We start from the raw sequence: 25,377 nt of genomic DNA on the forward strand, positions 1-25,377 counted from the left end.
GAATTGGTTTGCATATATAACTAGGACTGTGTTCAGAAATCAGTGATCTAACTTAATGTGAATTCATACAGACTGGAAACGGGCCAAGCTGTTGTTAAAGGGAGGAAGTCTGAAAGACACCAAAGAACTGCACGCACCTCTCAACCACAGCAAAGGCCTCCTAACTATGGAGATGCCAATGCTTCATGGGCAGCTTCAAGAATCAAATTGTCAGTTGACAAGAGGAAGACAGCCAAGTATGTCTGAGGACAGAATATGACTTACCAACATCTAAAAGAAAATTGTACTGAACAAGACTCAAAGGAATAAAAGGGCAGCTCTACTGCATTTAGGAGTACCTACAGCATCAGTCTTCATGTTAAGTAGCTCTGAAACTTCAAAAGGGAACCTTCTACAACACTGTAAAACCCCCTTTAGAAACTACAAATCCAAAAGACAAAACAAGGCTCTCATAACTGCTATAGGCCATGGACCATAAGGCAGTATCAGCAGCATTTAGGACAGGGGCAGGCAAAATCTGGTCTGTGAGCTGGATCAGGCCCATGGAGGACTCCATTTCCCAGGAGCCCCTGCCTACATCACTGCAGCCGGTTTCCATGGAGACCCCATTAGCGGTGGGGCCGTGACAGCGCAACAACCAGGGTTGCCACAGAGATTAACCCCAGCAGTGTTGGTAGGTGTACATGGCCAGGAGAGGAGCTGGTCCTAGGCCACAGCAACATGGGAAGGGGTTGCTGGAAAATGGAATCTGGCCACTAGCCGGAACTGCCATGATGCCCATCCCTGATTTAGAACCACTGCAGAGAGGTCTTTGTATTGGCTTGCCCTTTCGAGACAAAAGGTATGCACCTGACTCTACCAATAAGGAGTCCACATTAACAATATAGTTATGTTTGTGAAAACTGGACAAGGTAAGAAGAGGTAAGCCAATGACTATTCCAAATTGTGACTTACGTGGGGGATGGAGAAGAGAAGAAATTCTTCTGGACAGGTCTAGTTGTTTTGACTATTTCAGGATTGACCTAAAACTATTCATCTACAACTTGCCTTCTCAATGACAGTAATGACCAAAATGGAGTGAGAAATACTCAGCCCCTCTACTAGGAATCTAATGCTTCTTTTTTACTCTCCTAACAGATGGACAGCAAAGCAGCTGGCATCTCCCACTTTTAATTTGTAATGATCTCACTGATAGACAGAACACCACTTGCTGAATTGGACTGCAGTAGGAAGTCAACTACATGAAGACTTACTTACTGACTTCCTGCCAAGAAATGTGAAGGGTTTATGTAACACAACATATCAGTCCCTGAAATCATCCATCAACTAGGAGGGAGGGGAGGCTGGGAATAGAAATCTCATCTCAGGGAAAATAATGAGAATAGATCAGCCTCTTGTAGCTCACCATGATTGAAATCTGGATCTAGAGAATCCTCTTAGTATTACAAAAACAGAGACAGCTGACCCAGAGTCTGAGATGCCAAGGTTGATAAGGAAAGCAGGAGAAGACCACATATATCAAGTACAGAAATAGTTCAGAAGTCTCAAGCCAATAAAGCCACACAGGAAAAGACAGGAAGGACACCTCAGACCACAGGGCCAGGAATCAGCAGGCTTGTGAAAACAGTTTGGAAGAGCAGAAGTATCCTTTCAAGGAGATCTTCTGGATCTGTGACCACCTAGAAGATGACCTTACACAGAGTCATAACCAGATAGGGACTCTGGCAAGTCAATCTCCATAACCTGTGGCACAGTGGAGGGATCTTAGGCCAATTTTTCAAGTCAGAACTGTGGATACAGTAATGAATAATGGAGCAAACTTTACTACAGGCAGTCAAGGTAAAAAGTATCCAACTGTAGCATAAAACCCCTCAATACCACAGTAGACTGGGTGGCTCATGAAGGAAATGGGTACACCAGGAAGTAGCATGGGGTTGGTTCCCAAAAATCCCTTTGCACTCTACACAAATTTTAAAACTGAAGCAGAAGTTGCTCTGTTGAAGAGATTCAGAGGTGCATCAGGGTTGCCCCAAGCCTTTTTGGACAGTCAGACAAACACTGTCTGAGCTGGGGGTTAATGCCATAGTTTCTATAAGCTTCAGTGGTATATTTACAAGACTATGAAATCTCAAATTTAAAATGGGTAAAGTGAAGACAAGGAAAACTTTTTCAAGAAAGCCTGAACAAGGACCTCTCCCAGGAACCAGTCGAATGCCATGACTTTTGCAGGTCTTTCTGTAGCCAGAAAGACAGAGCATCTGGAAAACTCATGATAGTCAGGTGAGTTTCTATGCCCTGAATCAGAATTAGATCCTTTAGTTATCCAAGAAATGTATCTGAAACTAGATTTCACATCCTTGAAGGTTCTTTACTTTAGTAAAAGAATATCACAACATTTCTCAATAAGAGAAGATGCATGCCCATCAGATAAAGGCACAGCAACATCACAGGATTGGCACAGTTCAAATCCCAGGAAAGAGGCTAAAATGAGAAGAAATAATCAAAGCTAGTAAGAAAAGATGCTTAACCTAAGGGAAAGGGAAAGAATTAATGAGGGAGCTAGGGGAAGAAAGCACTGTACAGCTGTGCGAAATGGAATGCTGCTGTCTCTACCAGCCTTTTGACAGAACAGTGTTTTGTTTTGAATTCTGTTTTAATTTGAAATAGCTGTTCTGTTTCGTTCCATAGAAACAGGGTTGAAACAGCAAAACTTTTTTGATGTTTTGCCCATAGGATATAACGGGGAAGGACAAAACAGCCTATAACTTTGTCATTTCTGTCTTGATTTGGATGAAACTTACAGGAATGGTAGCCCCTTCTGAACGCATGAAGCCTGCCATGTTTCAAGGGGTGCAGTTTCCCCCAAACCCCTGCACCTATCTCTTTGAAACGTGACAGGCTTTGTGGCTTCCGCAGGAGCTAGCATGCCTGCAGTTTTGATCCCACTGTGGCTTAACACATACACGTGACACAAGTTTTGCATTCAAAACTTTGGGGTGCAGTTTCCCCAAACCCTCTGCAAGTTTCATCCAGAAATGACAAAGTTATAGAATGTTTCAACCTTCCCCATTATAGCCTATGGACGAAACGTCGAAAGAGCGTCAAAACGGCAAAACGTTTCGACTTGCCTCATTTTGTTTCGAGGCTCTTTCGACTATATCTGTTCTGTTTCAATTTTGCTGTTTCAACCTCAAAACGGGTCAAAACAACGGTGAAACAAAACTGGCAGTGAAATTCCGCACAGCCCTAGAAAGCATCTCTTAATATAGCTGTGCCTCGTGGACAATACAATAAAATACATGCCCAATAGGTGACTTCCCAAAAAAGGAAGTAGTGATAAAATAAGGTCCTCTCTCTTTTTATAAGAAGCAATATAGTAAAATAGGTTTGAAGACATACAGCCATAAGTATTGGTCAAGAAATTACAGGTCTATCAAGATAGTTGAGAAGAACCAAGCAGCAAAGAGCAGGACACATGGAGAGGCCAGAACACAGTGCACTCTTCAGGTAATGTCAAGGCAAAAATAATCAAATAGTTTAATTCTTAGGACTCAAACGAGGCCACAAATTCACTTAATGCTCAAAGAAGTCACACTGTAACCATCACTGATTTCTACCTTCCATGGCCAAAACCAAACTAATAATCTTAGAATAGTTTCTGCATCCCACCTGAAATTCCTTCATAATTCAGATCCCTTTGATATGATTTTTAAAGCTACTGAAGAGCCTGGACATGCAACATTTTAGACAACATATCATATATCATCTTCTATTAAAGAATTCTTCAATATCATTTTACATTTTAGCTAGTAGATTAATTAGCATTTCTGATAATACAGTTTATGTGTAAAACAATGGACAGGCTTGCAGTAGTGGAATCTCTTACAAACATGAAATGATAAAAAATGGTGATTGCCACCAGGGGGCGGGAGTAAGTATCCACCCCCATATGCCTCACAGTGGATCAGTGGAAGGAGAGTGAAGGGGAAGTGAGTACCCAAATCCACTATACTTTAGTGCAGGGTGGATAAAAATCAACTATTAAAAAAACCCCCAAAACCTGGGGGTTTTATTTAAATCAGATTTTTTTAAAATTAATCTTGGGGTTTAATTTATGTTAAAGCTGAAATATATCATCATGGAATAGGGATTATACCTTCTAATTTTATACTATTTCAGACTATATATTCATGTAACCTTTTTAGATAAGGTTTATAAATAGGTCACAACAGGACTATATTAGGGGCCCAATCTTATGGTGTTCCCAGAGGTTCCTTAATAGATTAGTAAAGATTAAAAAAAACCACTCTACCCAATGGGACTCGGTGCTCAGTCTAGAAGATCCCATTAAGCATCTCTGTGATGGTTAGTTTCAGTTCTCAAACTGCAGATTTGTGTCTCCAGAAATAACATCCTTGTTAATAGCAGCATGTGGAGATGAGAGATAAGAAACCTGATTGCCTATCCATCAGACCTTTTGTCTCTCTGCAAGTTTGTGTACACACAGTCTAACCCTTACCTTTCTCTAAAAGTGCAAAGTTTCAAGAAGTTAAATGAATAAAAGACATCAAACAACAAGAATGCACTTTTTGTAGAAAACAATGATTAAATCAAGGCTTCCCAACCAGTGATTTAAGTCATGATTTAAAAATCAATTTGATTTAAATCAAATCCACCCTGCTTTAGTGGGTGAGTGCAGGGGAAGGATGGAGGAGTACTTTTCAAGAACCTATTTAAAATAGTACTCGATTTTCCAGGGATAGTTTTAAACCAGTTCAGGCAGATTTCACCAGTTTAACTTGTATGTCTGTCCACTTCAGGTTTAAAATACATTTAAAGTATTCCAAGTGTTACATTTGTCTATACCAGAAGAGTGTTTTCTAGGCCTAGAGGCAAACATTGTCATTAAACTGCTACTTCTTATACAAGGTTTGTAAGGGAAACTAAATTAATTATCTCTAGTAAACTGACCAATGGCAAAAATGTGTGAATTGCAAGAAAACCTCTTGTATTCAAATTAATTCATAAAGAAGAGAAGGTTTTGACATTTCTTGATTATTGTAGGGATCCCAGATTCAATGAGATTATAAAGTTAATTTTTCACGTTCCTTAAAAGACTGCAGGATGCTCACAAAACAACAACAAGGAAAACATACCAAGAAAAGTGTCAAGATTTTCACACATCCCTAGTGATTTATTAACCTATGTCCCAATGAAAGTCAAGAGCAATCTTAGTATCTTCAGGAAAAAATTCATTCCGAGACAACTCAACAGATCTGTGTAATACAACCTTAGCTGTCTGCAATTAAAGACAATTTTCGTATATGAAAACTAAGTAGAAAAAAAAAAGTGAAGAGTACTGACAACATTCACACTAACAAAATGTTATATACACACATCACTTCTCCTGCATTTTAAAGGCATTTCTGGAAACTTTAACAGCTGTGTTAGCCACATCACCTTTGAATTATTTTTAAAACTTCAATGCATGGTTAACGGCTGTTAGGGTAGAATGATGATGACAACCATTGCTCCTAAAATCTTCCAAGGACGGAGGTTCCACAGTTTTTTTTAGGTAGCTTTTTCCAACATTTAACCTCCCTCGTGGTAAGAAATTTCTTCCCAATATCCAACTTAAACACCTTTGGTTGCAATTTAAGACCATTACTATTTGACCTGACCCCTGAGGACTCCAAGAATAATCTATTGCCATTCTGTTCATAAGCAATCTTAAGCCTCTCTCTTCTCCAGAGAAAACAGTGCAAATTCCTTATAAATCATTTTCTAGACCTTTACTCATTTTGTAGGCCCCTACACTGCACTCTAGCTTATCCACATCTTTCTTAAACTGTAGCGTCCAAAAATGGACACAGTATTCCAACTGAGGCCTCACGGAGTGGAAAAATTACCATGTGAGACTTGCAGACATCCTGGCTAAGTGAAGACAATCAAAAAGTCCGAGGCTGAATCAATTCAGTCTTTGCACGTTAATCCAAGCTACTTAGACTGAGCTGATAACCATTTCAATTAGCACCTGTTAATACAGACCAGTATACTACTGCCTTTTTTTTTTTTTATAGGGGTGGGTTTGTTGTGGGGGGAAAGGGGAGGGTAACTAGAGCACGCTGATGACTCATATTCAGCTTGCAGTCCGTTATAATGTTTTTAGTAGGGCTGTGTGAGTCTTCGGATCCCGCTTCAGATCCGGAGCCACTTCAGACACTTAAGTGTCCGAAGTGGCACGCCCAGATCGAAGTGGGGCCTCAGCAAAGTTATCCGAAGTAGGACAGAGCGTCTGAAGGGCTTTGGACCCGCTTCGGACATCCTGATCTATAGGTAGCCAGTAAGACCCCACCCCAAAATGAAGATATATTCTATTCCTAAGCAGCCTTGACATCAGTGCTGCCAGTGGAAGCCAGGAGGTGGGAGCAGGGTCTGCACATGACGTCCCTGCACAAACCACTTTTCAGAGCCAGGCCTATGAACTGCACTTCATCAGCCTCCTAGGTAGTAGGTACACAAACTCATGGACTCAATATACACAGTGGAATTCTGACACACTGCGACCTGCCGGACATCTGACACCCCAGGCACCTCTGCACTTTTACCTACGCCCTTTGCCCCTTACCTTTCAACCCAGACTGTCCCTCCCCCCCTGATGCCTCCATTTCCATTTTCACTAACTGGCTTTCTTGCCTGCATTGCGGGCCAGGCCAGCCTCTGGCTTCTTTACTATTCCTTCCATCCAGGACCAGCTGTAGGTACTTCCCCAGCCTGACAAAGGGGTTTTCAACCCTAAAGCTTCCAAAGATACATTTTTTAAAGTACTCCTTTTTATTTCATAATACACATATAGACATAAAAACACAAGATAAGCCATCACACATCATGAATAACATCATATGTCTAACACAACACAACATAACATCTTTATTTCTTGCTGTCAATTCCTTTATAAAAAGAAAGGCTCTGTGACAGTTCCATTTTTGTACCTTTGATGCTGCTGCTGATGCTACTGGTGTTCAGCCAACTAAGTTATTTTACATGTTCTCATGTAAAGTGGAGGACCAGGCATGAGGCTGTAGGGGAGAAGGAGGCCTCACTGGGTCACACTGCCATGTTGTGCAGAGGCCCCAGCGCCAGGAAGGGCACACCTTAACACATGCACAATTTCACCCACCCACATCACGAGTTTTGTCTGTCAGCAGCTTGGGGTGCAGGGCCCTAGACAACAGATTCCCCCAGCGAAACATACACAGCTGGGCTGGCAGGCTTCGTGACCTGGCAGGGCCCAGCACTAGATTTAACCCCCCTGTGCCCCAAGACAGACGCAGTCGCCCAAGCACCCACCCATATGATGAGTTTTGCCTGTCAGCAGCTTGGGGTGCAGCTCCCCCCAAACCCCTGCACCAATCTTCTTGAAACTTGGCAGGCTTTGTGACCTCACCAGGGGCTAGCACCCCTGCATTTTTCAGCCCCCTGTGGTGTAATACATAGATGTGACAGGAGTTTTGCATTGAATAATTTGGGGTGCAGTTACCCCCAAACCCCTCCACCGATCTTCTTGAAACTTGGCAGGCTTCGTGCGCTCAGCAGAGGCTACCACCCCTGCAAGTTGCACCCAAATCGGAGCTAAAATGACAAAGTTATAGAAGTTTCAGAGCCAGTTCAGACAGATTGAAATGGCAAACTGATCCGGAGCTCCGGATTGGATTGTGGCCATCCGAAGCAGCTGGATCCAAAGCCAGATTGGATCGCTGCCGACTTGCACAGGCCTAGTTTCTAGGACTTTTGCGCCCCAACACAGGTTATGTCTATTGTGCAAGTAGCCAGTTAACTAGTTTAAATGCATTATTCAATTACACATGTAAAATAATTAAAGCATGATAAAAATGACTATCCAACTATAAAAACAGCTATATGTTGCTTGGAAAATGTTGAATGTTTTTGTAGATGATTTCTACCAAGTTTTAATTTGGACATGTGGAATATCACACATTGGGTGATAGGTCTATGCCAGGCACCACACAGGAGACTTAACTCCTGCATGTGCAAAGCCGTTGGCTATCAAATCTACCCTCTCTAGTGGAGGTTCTCCATACCCCAAACCTTTGTCAAAAAGTGAGAAAGCCTTCCACAGGCACAGAGCAAGGCACTAGGCATTCCCTCTCCCTGTGCTGGGCAGGGTGGAAGAAAACAAGCTTCCAAGCAAAGAGCCAGGCTCCATGCTGGTAACCCCTGCCCCAACCTGAAGCATGCACAGTGGTTCCTTCCCTTTCTCTGCTCTGAGCAAAGTGCAACGTAGGCCAGAATTTCTCAAAAGCACAGAGCCATGTACACAAGCAAACCCATACCCCAGAGTACAAAGTGAGCAGGGGAATCCTCAGGGCATGTGGGAAAACCCTTGCCCCCAGGACAGAGCATGCTCCAGGAGTTCCCTCCCTCTCCTCACAAAGTGCAGGGGGGGAGGTTTCCCCATGTGCATGACTTCATGTAAGGGCAGGAGGAGAGGGAGTGAACTCCGAGGCTGTGCTCCACACTGGGGCAAAGGGTTTGCCCACCTATAGCTCTGTACAGAGGGAGGAAGGGGGAGTCAATTTCCCCCTCATTCTGTGCTTTGCTCAGCATGGGGAGAGAGAGGGAACCTGTGTTGAACTCACAGAGCTCTGTCGCTAGATGTCAGCAGCAGCAGTGCGAACTGGCATGCTACTTTTCTTCCTCCCTTTGACAGCCTGCCCTTTGCACATGCAGCTGTGCACAGGATGCAATGTTTTCATAGTGCAAAAAAAGCCATGGTATAATTGATATAAAGTCTTCCATAGGCCTTGGAGATTTGGTTCAGATGGATATCCAAAAACAAATATTTGTTTTTTCTTCTCTCCCTTCTGTTTTGTCTCCCAGCTTCCCAGTTCACAGGCAGTACTGTAGCAAGCGGGGCAAGTAAGGTGATCACCCCAGGCACTCAAGCTAAGGGGAGCCAAGAGGAAAATTTTAGGAGCAAGTAAGAGAAATGCTTGTCATCAACATCCTACCCTAACAGCCATTAACCATACATTGAAGTTTTAAAAATAATTCAAAGGTGATGTGGCTAACAGAGCTGTTAAACTTTCCAGAAATGCCTTTTAAAACACAGGAGAAATGATGTATATACTGCTTGCCCGGCAGTGCATGCAGTGGCAGGCGCCACCCTTCCCCTGTTCCCACGACCCCCCCCCACGCCAAATGAGCCACTGGCACACAGGGCTGCATTGAGGGCAGTGGTATGGGGCTATGCCCCTCAAAGCAGCGGCAGGCACTGAAAGTACATTGCCAATGCAACAGGGGGACAGCTTGCAGCACACTGGGTTGTGCCTGCTGGGCTGGGGAGGCCATGGGGGAGGGAAGCAGGGCAGGAGCTCGAGCCTACAGCCTGCACCTGCCCCAAGTAGAGATCTGGGGGGGCGCAGGTGCCCCGTTCCCCCAAGGAGTGTGCAGCAGCGGGGAGCTGGCCCTGCCCGTCCCCTGGACGAGTCACTTGCAGCCCTGTCCTGCTCCCAGCTGGGGCCCTGAAGCCACACGTTGTGGCCTGAGCCCCAAGCCCCACCTGGCTGGGCAGCATCATCAGCCTGTGCCTGCTCCAGGTACAGATCTGGGGGGTACATGTTTCCCCTGCCCCCTGGAAGTGATTGCAGCAGCAGAGAGCTACTCTACCTGAGCCACCAGGAGGAAGGGAATGGGGGGCAGGGGGCTGCAGACCTGGGTCCATAGCCCTGGCAGCTGGGGGCTCCCCTCCAGCAGGCCTGGGGGAGCAGGGGCACCAGCACGGCTGTGGGTAGACCTTTAATTTTAATCACAGATCTTGGGGGTTTTAGCAGAGAATTTGTGATATTTTAGCAGAAAATTTGGTATTGTTATCAGAGAAAACCAGGATCCCTGGTGATAAGTTACTGTACCTTTGATTCTTCCCAGTCTACTCATTAAGGTAGACTGAGAAAGTAAAAATAGCAATTATTTTGGTTGTTTCCCTTTTGATTCTGGATGAAACAATTTCTAGAAAAGTCAGGCTGTTATATTATAGGCTTCGGTTAGATTTAAAATATTCTGTGTCTGCAAGGGGAATATCCATTTGCAATAAGTATCATTTACACAGTCAACTGCAAAGCATGTGGCCAGATTTCCCATCTGGTTTAATAACTCTCCTACCAGGGTTCTGGCCATGGATTTTGTCTTGTCCAAAATGTGAAAAGGTCTGGGACTGTGCCTTATGAAACATACTAATACCCTGGTACTGGGTTGCAAAAGTATAACTCCCTCTGCAGCACTATATTAACTGTATGAAATATTGCTGTACAAAAGTTAACAAATGCATCTCAAGTTTCCTCACATCAAAACAGTAAGTGACAAACAATTTAGGATGTATCGTATGTGTACCTATGAACTTTATTTAAGAAAAACGAGATCAGATTTGCAAATTAGTACCAGTGCCAACATGAGCAGATCTAGGTTTTTGTACACAGGGGTGCAGGGGAAGGTATAACTGCTACAAGGGTTGCTGCCCCTTACTCCTGACCTCTCCCCCACACTGCCTGTGTCGCATGATCTGCCCATTCCAATCACAGGAGCCTTTAAGTCCCTGAATCAGGTAAGCACTGTGTCCCTGCCCCCAGCCTGGCATTCCCTCTCTTCCCTTCCATGCTCAGCAACTTCCATCCCTGCCCCTCAAATTCTTCCTATCCCCCAATGATGCTGCTGCTGCCCCTGAAGACCCAGGAGGGAGTGATGGGGTGGCCTCCAGAGCCATTATTTCCATTCTCCAGCCAGGCTACACAAGGCACCAAGCTCAGCTGGGACAACAGCAAGCAGCTGGGGACAGCAGGAGGCATTTCCTAAGCATGTTCCTGGGCTAGAAGGGGAACACCTGGGGGAACCAGGCAGGCATTTTAAATTGGTGACTGTAGGTTGAAGCTACTAGATACTTTTGAGCCAGTGATTATCAGTGCCACAGGGTGACAGTGGCACATAAAATTAGCGCTGTTAGATATGCTTACACTTGCATCTGACTCGCAGAATAAATCCAAAGCTTTCAAGCAGAAATCCCTAATGAAAAAAATCTGACTTTTTATAGTTTTTGAGTTCTTTGCAACAGAACTGCTCTATTTTTCCATGGGGAAGGAGGGAGGAAATAATGAAAGCTAAGAGCCTGAATTTTCTGAGAAGTGCCTCGAGTCTAAAAAGGTTGAGAACCACCATTCTAGGCATGTTTAAAAAAATTTTAAAATAAATTAAAAAAAAAAGTATTTTGCAGAGAGGAGAAAGTCTTTTCGGTGGAAATCTCTTCCTCTCCAGAATGTCAGAATTCTTTTCTAACAGTCTGAAGAATAATCTTTGAAACCAAACCTGACATTTTGCAGAATCGTCTTTTAGGACAGGTGTGGTGCACCTGTGGCAGGTGTGCCACAGGCAACGTCTGAGTGGCATGGGGACAGGCAGCACAGCAGCAGATGGGGCATGGGACAGAAAGGAGACCAGCTGATGGGCCAGGGTAAGAGGATTGTGATGGTGCAGAGATAATTTTGGGCATTCCTAACCAAAAGGTTGGTCCATCACTGTTTCAGGATTACCTAATCTCTGCCACTTACTTGTCAAGCTTGGTACACATAAAATGAATTGAGGGGACTTCTTTCAAGCAGCTCATATTTTTTACGTGACAAGAAAAGGCAGCCAAATTTTCCACACTGCGTGTGAACTATTTTCCCCAAGGCTTGCCAAGCACCTTGCAGGAACACAAGGAAAAATGGGTTAATAGGAAGTAGATGAGCAAAGGCGGGTGAATTTTACTATAAGCAGAAATCTATATGCTTTGAGCAGTTTTTGCAGAGTGAAGAGAAATATTGTTTTTGGCCCCTTTCTTGGATCTTATTTAATAAGATCTCTCACCTGAATCAAATTAGATGCTGATTCTTTAATTTAACAATCTTTTCTAAAAAGCAAGACACTTACATGTACCCTTGTAGTGTTAGAAAGAGAGGAACTCACTGGCCTAAAGAAAATGTACTGAATAGAAGTTTGGACAGTATAAGGGGCTATGGTAAGAATTAATGCACAAAAATAAATATTTAGACAGCATTATAAGTAACTGTACAGGAAAAGCGAAATCACAACACAGTAAAGGCAGACACGGATGTTGTCTTAGCTCCACCAACTCCTGTCCCAAATTTTGTTTTCTTTATAGTACACTAACCTGTTGCAGTAATCTTTTCAGTTTCAATAACTGAGTTTTTACAGCTGTGCAGTCTTGGACCATGTGCCGAAGTGTCATTTCATCAAGCATCACAGTATTTTCTGGTAAACCCACAAATTGTCTAGGAGCTTGGTAAAAGTTTGGTGTTCCATAACTTTCAAAGTGACCAACTGGAGACTCTGTGTACTTGGATCCTCTGAAAGAATTATTATTTTTAATATTAAGAGTAGAATCTTTGTCTGAAGCTCAAAACTTTTTGCTGTTACACATTTTTCAGTTACACATTTTAATAGTGTGTGTGCAGGTTCATAATCATAAAACACTAACACTCATTTTTAAAGTGACAAAGTATAAAGTGGAATAATTTATATTTCATATATCTAGAGCTAAATTTGGACAGTTAAAAACCCTGACACTAAATCTATTCAATCTTCGCAGGTTAGTCCAAGCTGTGTATATTGAACTGATAAGCAAGTGAACAGACGTTAACTTTTGATTCCAGAAATGAAGCCACATGCTTGCAGTGGCTCAGGCCAGAAGCCAGGGGGCACTACAGCACACCTCCTTGATCACCTGGAGCAGATATCTTGGGGCAAGCCTAGCCTGCCCATCCTTGGGTTGCGGGGCTTATGGGAGAGTTTGTGGGTGAGGTGCAAAGTATCCTGGGATGCTGAGGGCCTGTGAGTTAACTTGACTCTGGAGGGGATCTGGGACAGAAGTTCAATCAATGGATTTAACTGAAATCAGTTAAGCCTGATACTACATCCATCCAGGGTCATCTTAAACTGGTCTCAGCCATTTTGAAAGTGGTTTATATGCACTGTACAGCTGTTGTGTTACAGATCTGAACCAGTTTACAATCACTGATACTGGTTTGCCTAACTTCTGTCCCTAGCTTAGCTATCCTAAATCTCTACTGGAGAAAAAGATATAAAAAATTATTACTGTTCTCTTCATACTATATTCTACAAATGTAGCACTATAAAAGAGAATGTCTAATAATCTTAATTCCCAGTAATCACGGAATCCGTTCATACCTCCATACTCACAAATATTTATTATATAAATTGGCTTACAAAAAAACTACCGCGTTATTTTTTTAATACAAAGGTAAAAACTACTTAATCTAAAAACCATCCCAACAACCCAAAACAATAAAAGACAATGGGATTTTTCTTTTATTAGGCATGATAGATTGGGCATTTACAACATGTCCTAATCCACATAGAAACAACATACTTCAGTTTCCAAGTTGGTGTCAGTCTAAGGTAAAATTAGTTACACATGTATTAAGAACTTTTGAAAAAGCTTTGGATTTAAAGGAAGAAATTTACAGCATAAATCTGAATGCTCTCAAAATAAACTAGTTATGGGCAGGGTTCAACAAAAAAAATATTACATCCTCCATTTAATCTGAAATGCTCTACTGACAAAAGAAACTACACATTGTAATACATTAATTTCTAAAAACTATATTACAAAGTTACACAACAATTCCTTACCTGCTAATATCATTTTTACCATGGAGATAGTGATGGCCAAGATGATAATGATCTTGTGCACTCCAACATTGTTGCGCCCTCTTCCAGAACCCCTCTGACTGTTTTTGGGCATTTCTGTCTTGTCTATCATAACGGTTCATATTTTTACATTCCACTACAAAGATTTAAGGTTATTATGTCTAACACATTTTACATATTTATTATCTACATAAATACAAGTAAATCTTAAAGGCTGCTAACAGGTGCACAGTAGAATCTCAACCTTTTTTCAATTCAAACTGAACACAAATATAAACTGAAAATAGAAGAAGAATTATTCTAAGATAGCACCTATAGTGTTTTTTGGTTTGGGTTTTTGTTGGGTTTTTTACTATCACTGTAGCAATTTCTGTGTTTATATTCTAAAAATAAACAATTTTAGATCACTAAAATCTGTAGTATTAATAGAATCTATAAGCCTTAAGACTTCACCACATGCCAAAACCTACAGGAAGATCTTTTAAAAAACATTTATCAAGAGATAACAATACACAAACACAGAAAGACCACATTTTAGAAAGCAGCAAAGTACTTTTCTATTTAGAAAAAGTATCCAGAGGTAACTACCAGCCTGACTTCTCTTTTCCAACTTGAGGAAAGTTTTAGTCATAGACTTTACCAAAACACTCCCAATATTTTTAAAAATCCTTTCTGGTCACATAAACAGTTCATCATGAGAACTCTGGCAACAGCTTGTAAAGTACTACAAACAAAGCCGAACTGCAATCTCTGCAGTCATACACAGTAAAAAGATTAAATTTACAAACTACTATCCTCTCTCTTCCACTTACCCAAAAAGCTTTTCCTCACATTGTCAGACCTTTGCCAGAAAAGCACAACAGTACACTGTTTTATTCTGCTGCCTACTCAGACATAGTTTCACATAAGACATCGATAAACAGGCCTTCCTTCCTGCTTAGTCCTGAGCCTGTGTGTGGTTGGGAAACGAGCCCAGTTTTACCCTGTGATTTAAACTCCTATTCTCGCTCTCTATGTACATACTTGTTGGAATAGAACTGTTTCTATAAATAGTACCATTTTAGCACTAACCCAGACTCTGGAGACTAGAACAAGGAAAGTTTTTGGAAGCCTGTTTATAAGTCTTGAAGGTGCTGATGTCAGTTAAAATCATGTATAAATCAGAATGACCACAGGCAACTGAATTAAAAAAAACTCAGTTTAATCCTAAATGAAAGTTTTGTTGTAATAATCATACTTAGTCTCCTTTTTTAACGGCCACCTCTATAACAAAACCCTGAGTTGGGAAGAAAACTTTATATAACTGCTCACTTTAAAAAAAGGATTACAGAATCATTTTAAAATGCCTCCTACAGCTCATTATGCACAAGTACAAAATAAAACAAAAACACCCATGAATTTATTTAGAAGTATGAATCTCAAGCAAAAATGATTCGATGCTTTTGTATTGACATTTAAACACTGTAATTCATTTTTCTGATCTAAATTCCCATGAAAACAAAACTATTGTTTTATGGATACATACCACACACAACTTTAAAAGCATCTTCACTAAGGTTCTTAACACACCCACAAGCATTTTATATTAAAAGAACCATCCTAAAAATAGCAGATAGATCAGAGATTGCCTGATATTATAATTTATTAATTAAAAAAAAAAAGCAGGCTCTCTTATGCCACTAGTTGAAACAATATGAACTTCTACATTCTTAAATTATGTCCTGGATACGAAGTGATTAAGGAATTTTAATTTTTGCATGGATTTCCTAGTGATTTAAATTTGTATATTGAAGCATTAAAAATATATATTAATAAAACATAAGATGTTTACATTTACATTTCACTTGTATAAAGATTAACTGTCAGTTATATTAAACTTTTTGAACATAGGTAGCTTTCCTTTTTTTAAACAGTCATTAACAGGTTCTGTATGAGGTCGTTCAAATTCAACTGTTGCTGCATTTACATTTTAAGAATTTATAAGAGACATGTTTTATCAATAAATAGATCCATCTTTAAAAAAAAGAATGCCTTTCATATTTTCTAATGAAATAACCACAATTAATAAAATCATGAACTATTTAACCTATTACAACAGTTTTCTCACAAAATGGAAGTTTGGTGGAAGTGATATTTGTCATTGATGCAATTATTTGTGTGTTCTATAAAAGCTGATTTTTCATCAATTACAAGATGAGAAAAATTGCGCTTTGTCTATTCCCAATAAACTGTGTGATCTGCCACTGATTAGAAGGATGGCAAATTATGTATTTACCGCTTGCTAACTTAGCTGTGAAGTGCGCACACACCTCTCCACTGCACATGGACTTTTCACATCTATCATAAGGTTTTCCAGAGTAATAACATACTGTATTTTATTTCATATAACCCACACTGTTTCCCCAAAAGAACATCAGGTAGAAAACTAACTGCTGCAGCTCTGGGAGCCACAAATTAACCATCAATTAATACTGCCACCACTTCCCCTTCCCAGGTCAAATTTGCAGACGCATAGGGAGCACATACCACCTGCCAGCCTCCTGCACCTTAGGTCAGGCCACCATGTAGAGATGGTCCATGGTCGGGCCCCAGTGAGGTCAGAGCATGGGGCTGGCTGGATGTAGCATGTGGCTCTGGAGCCAGTGGGTGACCCCAGACCCAGCATGATACAGCTGACTTTGCATTCTGGCTCCAAAGCCATGTGTCATGTGCTAGATCAGTTACCTGCCCTTCAAGATAATATTGTTTTCCCTTTGTCCCAAGATGCCTGTATAAACCAGGGTGTGTAATACATTCAGGAGTATGGTATATGCAGGAAAATATTGCATCTGTAACTGTTGAATTCTGAGTAGAATATTTTTAATTAATTTGTACATAGCAAAGTGGCCCAGTCCCTTCAACTGCAAAACTTAACTTAACCTTAACTGCAGTTGTGACTGTCACTTTCACATTAGATGCACGCATTACATTCTTGACCTGGAGACTTTTGTTCATGTACAATGTTCAAAAAACGGCTTCACTAACCATTTTCACAAGGTGCGTCCTCAGGCAGGTCCACATCAAGCATGAGATCATCATCTTCAAGATCACATGAATCAAGGTTATTTAAGATATCCTTTAAAAAAGAAAGAATGAGAAAGAACGGTGCATTCTGATCAATGTTGTCATGAATACACTCTTCATCTTGGTCATTAAATAGTATATTGTACATTTACCTTTCACACATGTCCAATATTGACAATACAGATCTTTCTCTAGTTGTGAACTAAATGCTATTTGAGACGATTCATATAAGAGCAATTAATAGCATTTCTAGCTGCTTTATACAGTGACAAGCTATACATTTTAATAATAAACATTTTGTACCTTGAATATTAAGGTTGTTACAATGGTCTTTCAGTTAATTGACTTTACACTTTTTCCTAATATTTCTCCAAATGGAATTTTTTTTTAAAAACTCTCTGTGCATGTAAAATAAGTCTACTTATTTTAATGAGTTGATATAAACTGTAAGATCCTAGTCTGAAAAGTCTTAACTTTTTAAAAGGTGAAAAAAGTACAAGTACAGCTGCCCATCAACAATAATCAAAAGAATGAACTTTTGTGCAACTTCACAGCAATACCCAGTATGAAAAAAAATGAGTGAAGTAGTAAATACTGGAACTAGCATGACGTTACTCAAGGTACCAGATTTATTAGTCTGTCCCAATTCTACTGAAGTTAAACCAGCATAACTAACCATACGTTTAAGTATAATTTGGCAAGATATTTCACCATGGTTTACTCAAAACTCATTTCCTTTGCCATTGCCAAAGTGAGAGTTTTAGTGGCAGCTGGAATCCTAGTAATGACAGAATGGAAGTTGGAAAGTTTAGCTATAACCCCTCTATATAACCCAGACCAAAGTATTTGGAAAGATCATGGAAATGAAAATAGTCAATCAACAGAAGACATGGGTTGAGAATATTAATTAGGATTCCAATACAAATATACATGTCTTTTTTCACCTGGAAACAAAATCATACACAATATGCAACTGACACATCCCTTTTCTCAATCATACAAGCTTCCAAGGTGAAACACAATAAACACTGTGGCTTGCTTTGAATGAGAAGGTAGATGAGGTAGAACTCCAAAGGCACATGAAAGGGGGCAAGAAACAGGACACCTCCATTATTCCTGACAGGATAACTTTGGGGTCAGTTTAGGTAGCCATCCTAATTGGTCACCAAGGCATCCAATAAGGCTCCAGCCATTACATCCAGTGACATCCCTGCCATATTGCCACCTCCTCCAATGAAACAAATTCTAATTCCCTCCATATCATCAAAAGCAACACCTAGTCATGTTAAAAGAATCAGAGAAATAGGCTGGAATGGATCTCTGGCAGAGGTCATCTAGTCCAACCCCCTGCCTAAGGCACAATCAACCCTACCCAAACAACCCTATGCAAATCCATGGTCTAACTCTAACCAATCAGCAAAACTACAAAGTCAACCCTAACATAAGATGCAACACCCTAACATGACATAGGTAAAGCAGGGGAACCATAGGGGCCAACATCCTGCTGCTGCGTAATGGATTAAACTATGCTGGAGAGATTCAAGGAAGAGGGCTACACCCCCAGCTACAGGAAAGCAAAATGCGGAGAAGCTTGAGAGAGTCCAGAGAAGAGCCACTCATATGATCAGAGGCCTGAAGAGCAAGCCATACGAGGAAAGGCTGACAGATATAGAACTGTTCAGCCTAGAAAAGAGAAGACTTCAGGGGAGATTTGGTGGCACCTTACAAATATATCAGAGGAGAACATCAGGGGCTAGGTGATCAACTATTCACCAAAGCGCCCCAGGGGAAAACTAGGAGCAACTGTCAAACTCCTAGACGGTGGTTTCAGACTGGATACAAGGAAAAGCCCCAATCCACACCAATCAGACCAGGATAAATTCATTCCTGAGCCTTCCTGATATGGCAATCAGACTGACCTTGAGCAGAGAGACAAATCCCTCTAGCCAGGAATCTCCAGGTTTGAGTCCCAGAAGGAGCACTGGCATACCCCAGTCAAAATCCTCAGTCTTGGCTGTATCCAATGCTCAATGCTTCTGAAGAAGGTAGAAAAAAATACCCTGATACATACAGGAGCAAGAGGAGGAGAAAAACAATTCCTTCCCAGTCCTATGTGAGAACCAGTAAAGCACATAAGCATGGGGATTACCTACAGTAGGGGATGGACATAGCTAAATCATCCTAAATCGTCTCAGACCAATGCCAGCCTCTTCTTGAACAACTTCAGTGACGGAGGTTCCACAACTTCCCTAGGCAGTCAATACCACTGCCTCACTGTCAGTGAAGAAGTTCCTCCTAATATCCACTCTAAACCTAATTTGCTGCAACTTCAAGCCACTGGTCAGCATCCTACTCTCTGCAGAGATAAAGAAGAGGGAAACCACCTTTTCTCTGGCAACTCTTCAGATATTTGAAGACTGATATCATGCCCCCGCTTAAATATCTTTTCTGCAAGCTGAACATGCCTATTTCCTTCAACCTCTTGTCATATGACTGGTCTTCCAAGCCCTTTATCATTTTTGTCACTCACCTCTGGACCCTAAATTCTCAGTGTCATTTTTAAAACATAGAGCCCACAACTGTACATGACACTCTAGATAAGGCCTAACTCGTGTTGTGTAGAGAAGCACCATCACCTCCCATGTTGTGCACCTAATGCTTCTATTGATGCATCCTAAAAACTACAGTTGCCTTTTGGGTAGCTGTGTGACACCGCAGACTCATATCAAATCTGTGATCTACAAAAACTAGCAGATCTTAATTGTTCTCCTGTCCTCCATGTTCACAATCCTTCCCAGTTTCTTGTCATCTGCTAATTTGCTCAGAAAGTTCTTAATTCCATCATCCAAATCATTAAATAAACACATTGAACAGCACTGGGCCCAAGACAGATCTCCACAGGACTCCATGCAAAACTTCTTTCAATTGTGATATGGACTGCAAGTGGTGTACCTTGATTTTAGCAAGGCTTTTGATATGTTCTCCCACAACATTCTCCCAGGCAAGCTAAGGAAATATGGTCAGGATTAATGTACTGTAAGATGAATAGAAAATTGGCTGGAGTATCAGACTCAGAAAGTAGCAATCACTGGCTCGATGTCTAGTTGGCAGGCATGATCAAGTGGAGTGCCTCAGGGGCTGGTCCTGGGGCCATTTTTGTTCAGTGACCTGAAAGATGGCATCGAATGCACCCTCAGCAAATCTGTAGATGACACCAAGCTGGGAGAAGCAGTAGATATGCAGGAAGGTAGGGTTCGGATTCAGAATGACCTAGACAAATTGGAGGATTGGGCCAAAAGTAATCTCATGAAGTTCAACAAGGACAACTGCAAAGTCCTGCACTTAGGACGGAACAATCCCATGCACCAGTACAGGCTGGGGGCTGACTGGCTGGGCAGCAGCTCTGCAGAAAAGGGCCTGGGAGTGACAGTGGACTGTAAGCTGAATATGAGCCAGCAGTGTGCCCTTGTTCCCAAGAAGGCTAACGGCATACTGGGCTGCATCAGTAGATGTATTGCCAGTAAGTCAAGGAAAGTGATTATTCCCCTCTATTCAGCGCTGGTGAGGCCACATTTGGAGTCCTTGTTCAGTTGTGCCCCCCACCACCCAACTACAAAAAGGATGTGAACAAATTGGAGAGAGTCCAGCAGAGGGCAACCAAAATGGTGAGGGGGCTGGGGGACATGACCTATGAGGAAAGACTTAGGGAACTGGGCTTATTTAGTCTAAAGAAGACTGAGAGGGGACTTAATAACAGCCTTCAACTACCTGAAGAGGAGTTCAAAAGAGGATGGACCTAGGCTGTTCTCAGTGGTGGCAGATGACATAACAAGGAGGAATGGCCTCAAGTTGCAGTAAGGGAAGTTTAGGTTGCATATTGGGAAGAATTTTCTCACTAGGTGGGTAGTAAAACACTGGAACAGGTTACCCAGAGAGGTGGTGGAAACTCCATACTTGGAGGTTTTCAAAACCCGACTGGACAAAGCTTTGGTTGGGATGATCTAGTTGGGGATGGTCCTGCTTTGAGCAGGGGCTTGGACTAGATGACCTCGAGGCCCCTTCCAACCCTAACTTTTTAAGATTCTATGATTCATTTATAATCAAGTTTTATTGGCATGATTAATAGTCAATAAATCCATGCTAGCTGCTTACGATTAGCCTTTCCTCCTCCAGATTTTTGCAAATAGGCTTCTTTTATGACATGCTCCCAAAACCTCTGGGATCCTGATGTGAGGCTAACCAGTCTGTATTTCCCCGGGTTCTTCTTTTTTTCCTCCTCTTTTTTTTTTTTTTTTTTTTTTTTTTTTTAAGAAGGGCACTATAGTGGACATCTCCCAGTCCTCTGTACCTCCCATCACCTATGATTTCATAAATATTATCTCCAACAGCTCCAAGACCTCCTGTGCCAGTTCCTGTCATCTACATATTGGTTTCGATAACAAGTTTCAAGCTAGAGGGATGCTACTGCAGCCTCCCCTCCCCACCTCAAACAATTCATAATTGCAAAAGCAAAGCTGCACCTTTAAACTCTGCTGAAAAACTACTTTTGAACCCTAGTCTATTAAGTTTCTCAAATCCACGAGAACACTTGTCCTAAAACATATAAGCCAAGACACAAAAAGAAGCTCAAGTGAAAACTCTGCATTCTATTTATTCCACTGCTTTCCCCACCTTTAGAAACATTTCCAAAAATATTTCCTGTTCCTACATCTCACCCACTTTGGTACTATATGAGAACAGAGTTTCTGGATAATGGTATTATGAAAATTACTATGACATTATATGTTAGCATTCAACACTCATCCCACATCCTGCTGGCCTGCTGGGGAGAGATGGCCTCCACCTCACTCTGCTGGGAAGGAGGCTCTTCTCAGCCAGACTGGCCGGCCTGCTTGACCGGGCTTTAAACTAAGCCCGCCAGGGGTTGGGAGGACTATCACCAATGCAAGCCCACTGGGCAACCTTTCTAAATCCAGCAGGCTAAGCCACTTAAGGGAACCCACCCCTACCCTAGCCCCAGATCAATCTTTGGGGTAGGCAAGAGCCCCCAGTGGGACACTTGCCTGCCTGTACACCAATGCCAGGAGCTTGGGGAATAAACAGAAGGAACTAAACAAACTAAACAAGAACTACACTTGCTAAACAAGAATGATTATGACCTCAAAGGGATAATGGAAACCTGGTGGGACTCCACCTATGACTAGGCCACAGGTATAGATGGCTATACCCTGTACAGGCGAGATCATGTAGACAAAAGGGGTGGGACTGTAGCCCTCTATGTCAAGGACAGCTACATGTCCCTGCAAATTCACATTGGCACCCAGAAAGGACAACTGGAGTCCCTCTGGGTTAAAATACGTGGGGAACGTGGCACAGGCGACATCATGGCCGGAGTCTACTACATACCTCCTAATCAGAAACAAGAGCAGGACCAGGAATTCACCAGGGAACTGGCTGAGGCTGCATGCTCTCAATGCATGGTCGTCACGGGTGATTTCAACTACCCATACATTTCATGGGAAGAGCGCTCAGCCAAATCCAATCAGTTGCAAAGCTTCCTCACATGCGTGGACAAGCTCTACCTGACTCAAGAAGTCTGTGGGCCGACAAGAGGTAAAGCGTTGCTGGACCTGGTACTGGCCAAAGGGGATGATCTACTAAGCGACCTAAGAATCGATGGTAAGTTGCATAATAGTGATCACGAGCTGATCACCTTTACCATCTAGCACAAAGCTGGCAAGTTAGTCAGCAATACAGAAGTCTTCGACTTCAGGAAAGCTGACTTTGACAAGCTCAGGAGGCTCACTGTCGAGGACCTAAGGGACCACGACTCAACAGGAAGAGGAGTCCAAGAGGAGTGGTTGCTCCTCAAGGGAGCAATCCTGACAGCACAAGGGATGGCCATCCCATCTCAGAGGAAGGGAAGCAAAAGGGCACAGAAGACCCCTTGGCTCAGCAGGGAACTTGAGGATCTCCTACACCTCAAAAGAGAGACTTATGGAAGGCTGGAATTACTACCAAGGAGGAGTTCTCAGCATTGGTCCGTACCTGCAGGGAGCAGATCAGGAAAGCCAAGGCTGCAACCAAGCTCCCTCTGGCTTCACATATCAAGGATAACAAAAAGTCCTTTTTCAGATATGTAGGGAGTTGGAAAAAAAATCAAAGGTAACATTAGACCCCTGCTGAACCAAGTAGGACAGCTGATAACTGACACCCAGGAAAAGGCCAACCTGCTTAATGGGTACTTCGCGTCAGTCTGTCATCAGTTAAATGGGACTGCCCTGTCTACCAAGACATGGGATAGCCAGGGTGAGAGCGTATTTATACCCAGCATCAGTGTTTATCTAGTAAAGGATCAACTTGAGAGGCTGGACACCTTCAAGTCAGCTGGTCCTGATAGATTACACCCTAGGGTACTAAAGGAACTGGCAGGTGGCATAGCCCAACCATTGGCAAAAATATTTGAAAACTCATGGTGCTTAGGTGAAGTACCTGAAGACTGGAAGAAGGCCAACATGGTACCCAACTTCAAGAAAGGGCGGAAAGTAGATCCCGGGAATTACAGACCAATCAGCTTGACCTCAATCCCTGGTAAGATTCTGGAGAAACTTATCAAGGAGACCCTTCTAGATAAGCTGGCTGAGGGATAGCCAGCACAGGTTTGTTGTAGGTAGGTCTTGCCTAACCAATTTCATTTCTTTCTATGACCAGGTGACTTATCACCTGGACAAGGGAGAAGATATTGACATCATATATCTGGACTTTAAAAAAGCCTTTGATATGATGTCCCATGACCTCCTCATGGAAAAATTGGCTAAATGTGGCCTCAGCTATACCACAGTCCGATGGCTGGGAAACTGGCTCTGAGGTTGGACCCAGAGAGTACTGGTCAATGGTAGTGAATCATTATGGTGCGCCATGACCAGTGGCGTCCCCCAAGGTTCTGTCCTTTGACCGTTCTCTTTAACATCTTTATCTACAACGTGGACACTGGTGTCAGAAGCACACTGACTAAGTTTGCCGATGACACTAAACTTTGAGGTACAGCAGCGACACCTGAGGACAGGCTAGTGATCCAGGATGACTTGGATAAACTTAGTAAGTGGGTGGATACAAACCTGATGATGTTTAATATCGATAAATGTCAGGTATTACACCTCAGGGGGAAAAAAACCCCACAGCATACTTATAGGCTCGGCAGTACTACGCTTGCTAGTACCACTGCTGAAAGAGACTCGGGGGTCATGATTGACCACAAAATGAACATGAGCCACTCATGCGATGTCGCAGCTCGTAAAGCAAACCAAACTCTGCCTTGCATCCATAGATGCTTCTCAAGTAAATCTCAGGATGTCATCCTCCCGCTGTACTCAGCCTTGGTGGGGCCGCACCTGGAGCACTGGATCCAATTCTGAGCTCCACAATTCAAGAAGGATGTCGAGAAGCTTGAGAGACTCCAAAGGAGAGCCACACACATGATCAGAGGGCAAGAGGATAGGCCTTATGAAGAGAGGCTGAGAGTCATGGGACTCTTCAGCCTGGAAAAGCACAGGCTCAGGTGGTACCTGGTGGCTGCCTATAAGTACATAAGGGATGTACATCAGGATCTGAGAAAACGTCTGTTCACCAGAGTGCCCAAAAGAAAAACTAGGACCAACGGTCATAAATTCCTCCAAGATCATTTTAGGCTGGACATAAGAAAACATTTCTTTACTGTGCAAGACCCTAAGACCTGGAATAGACTCCCTCCAGAAGTGGTGCAGGCACCTACTCTGGACTCATTCAAGAAACATTTGGATGTTTATCTTGCTGGGATCCTTTGACCCTAGCTGACTTCCTGCCCCTGGGGCAGAGGCCTGGACTTGATGACCTTCGAGGTCCCTTCCAGCCCTAATGTCTATGAATCTATGAATCCGTTTGCAGATATTTTACCAAGAATTACCCATAACATGTCAACCTACATAACTGGTATCTAAACATCACTTGGATGGAATGCATCACATATTTTGCCTGGTGACTCCTTGTTAAAAACTAAAAAGAAAGGTAGATATTTATGAAATTACATTTATTCATCTTTTAGTTTAAATTTTGCTCCTTAAAGGACCAGTACATATAGAAGTGGCACTGGGTTAAATTTAAATTCAGAGGACTTGTTTTTCTCTCATGCTGACTCCAGCATTTGTTAATTTAACCAATTTATTTCTCCAACTTGCAGCTCTTTAAATTTTATACTTACTTTGTATACAGCAAAGGGTGTGGCACCTTTAAAACTGTGTTCTCTTTCATTGCTTAAGGCAATTTCTAAACTTTGGGTTTATTCTACTAATGTGATGTTTTAATGAGGTAGGATATAGAACCTGAATATGTTTCTTACTGTTAAGACAGCAGGTAAATTTCTACCCTCCTTTTATATTTAATTTGTCAATCAGCTGACTGGAAAAAGGCCCCAAATTCAGGTGAGAATTTTGGGTTTCGCATAGGGTTTTTTGGCGAACAACACTTTAAAAAAACATCATCAGGCCTATGCAATGCCACCTCTTATTTGTTAGTGATGTAAGTTAAATTAGGATTAAT

The 25,377-nt window shown here is 42.1% G+C and overlaps 1 protein-coding gene across 13 annotated transcripts in view; it reads right to left on the reverse strand.

The window, feature by feature from the left end:
* The window catches only part of CCSER2 (coiled-coil serine rich protein 2), a 139,340-nt gene that overhangs the window by 57,362 nt on the left and 56,601 nt on the right, over window positions 1–25,377 (reverse strand). For 12 of the 13 annotated variants that reach the window (XM_014601688.3, XM_014601689.3, XM_006272384.4 and 9 more), the window contains 3 exons: window positions 16,765–16,855; window positions 13,723–13,876; window positions 12,221–12,416 (listed from right to left, as the gene is read on the reverse strand). In XM_014601688.3, coding sequence (XP_014457174.1) covers window positions 12,221–12,416; window positions 13,723–13,876; window positions 16,765–16,855 — 441 coding nt within the window. Of the gene's footprint in view, window positions 1–6,266; window positions 8,968–12,220; window positions 12,417–13,722; window positions 13,877–16,764; window positions 16,856–25,377 lie in introns of those variants that run through there. The other variant, XM_059729840.1, reaches the window with a different exon arrangement.

The sequence above is a fragment of the Alligator mississippiensis genome, chromosome 6 (assembly GCF_030867095.1).
Source record: "Alligator mississippiensis isolate rAllMis1 chromosome 6, rAllMis1, whole genome shotgun sequence".
NCBI lineage: Eukaryota > Metazoa > Chordata > Crocodylia > Alligatoridae > Alligator > Alligator mississippiensis.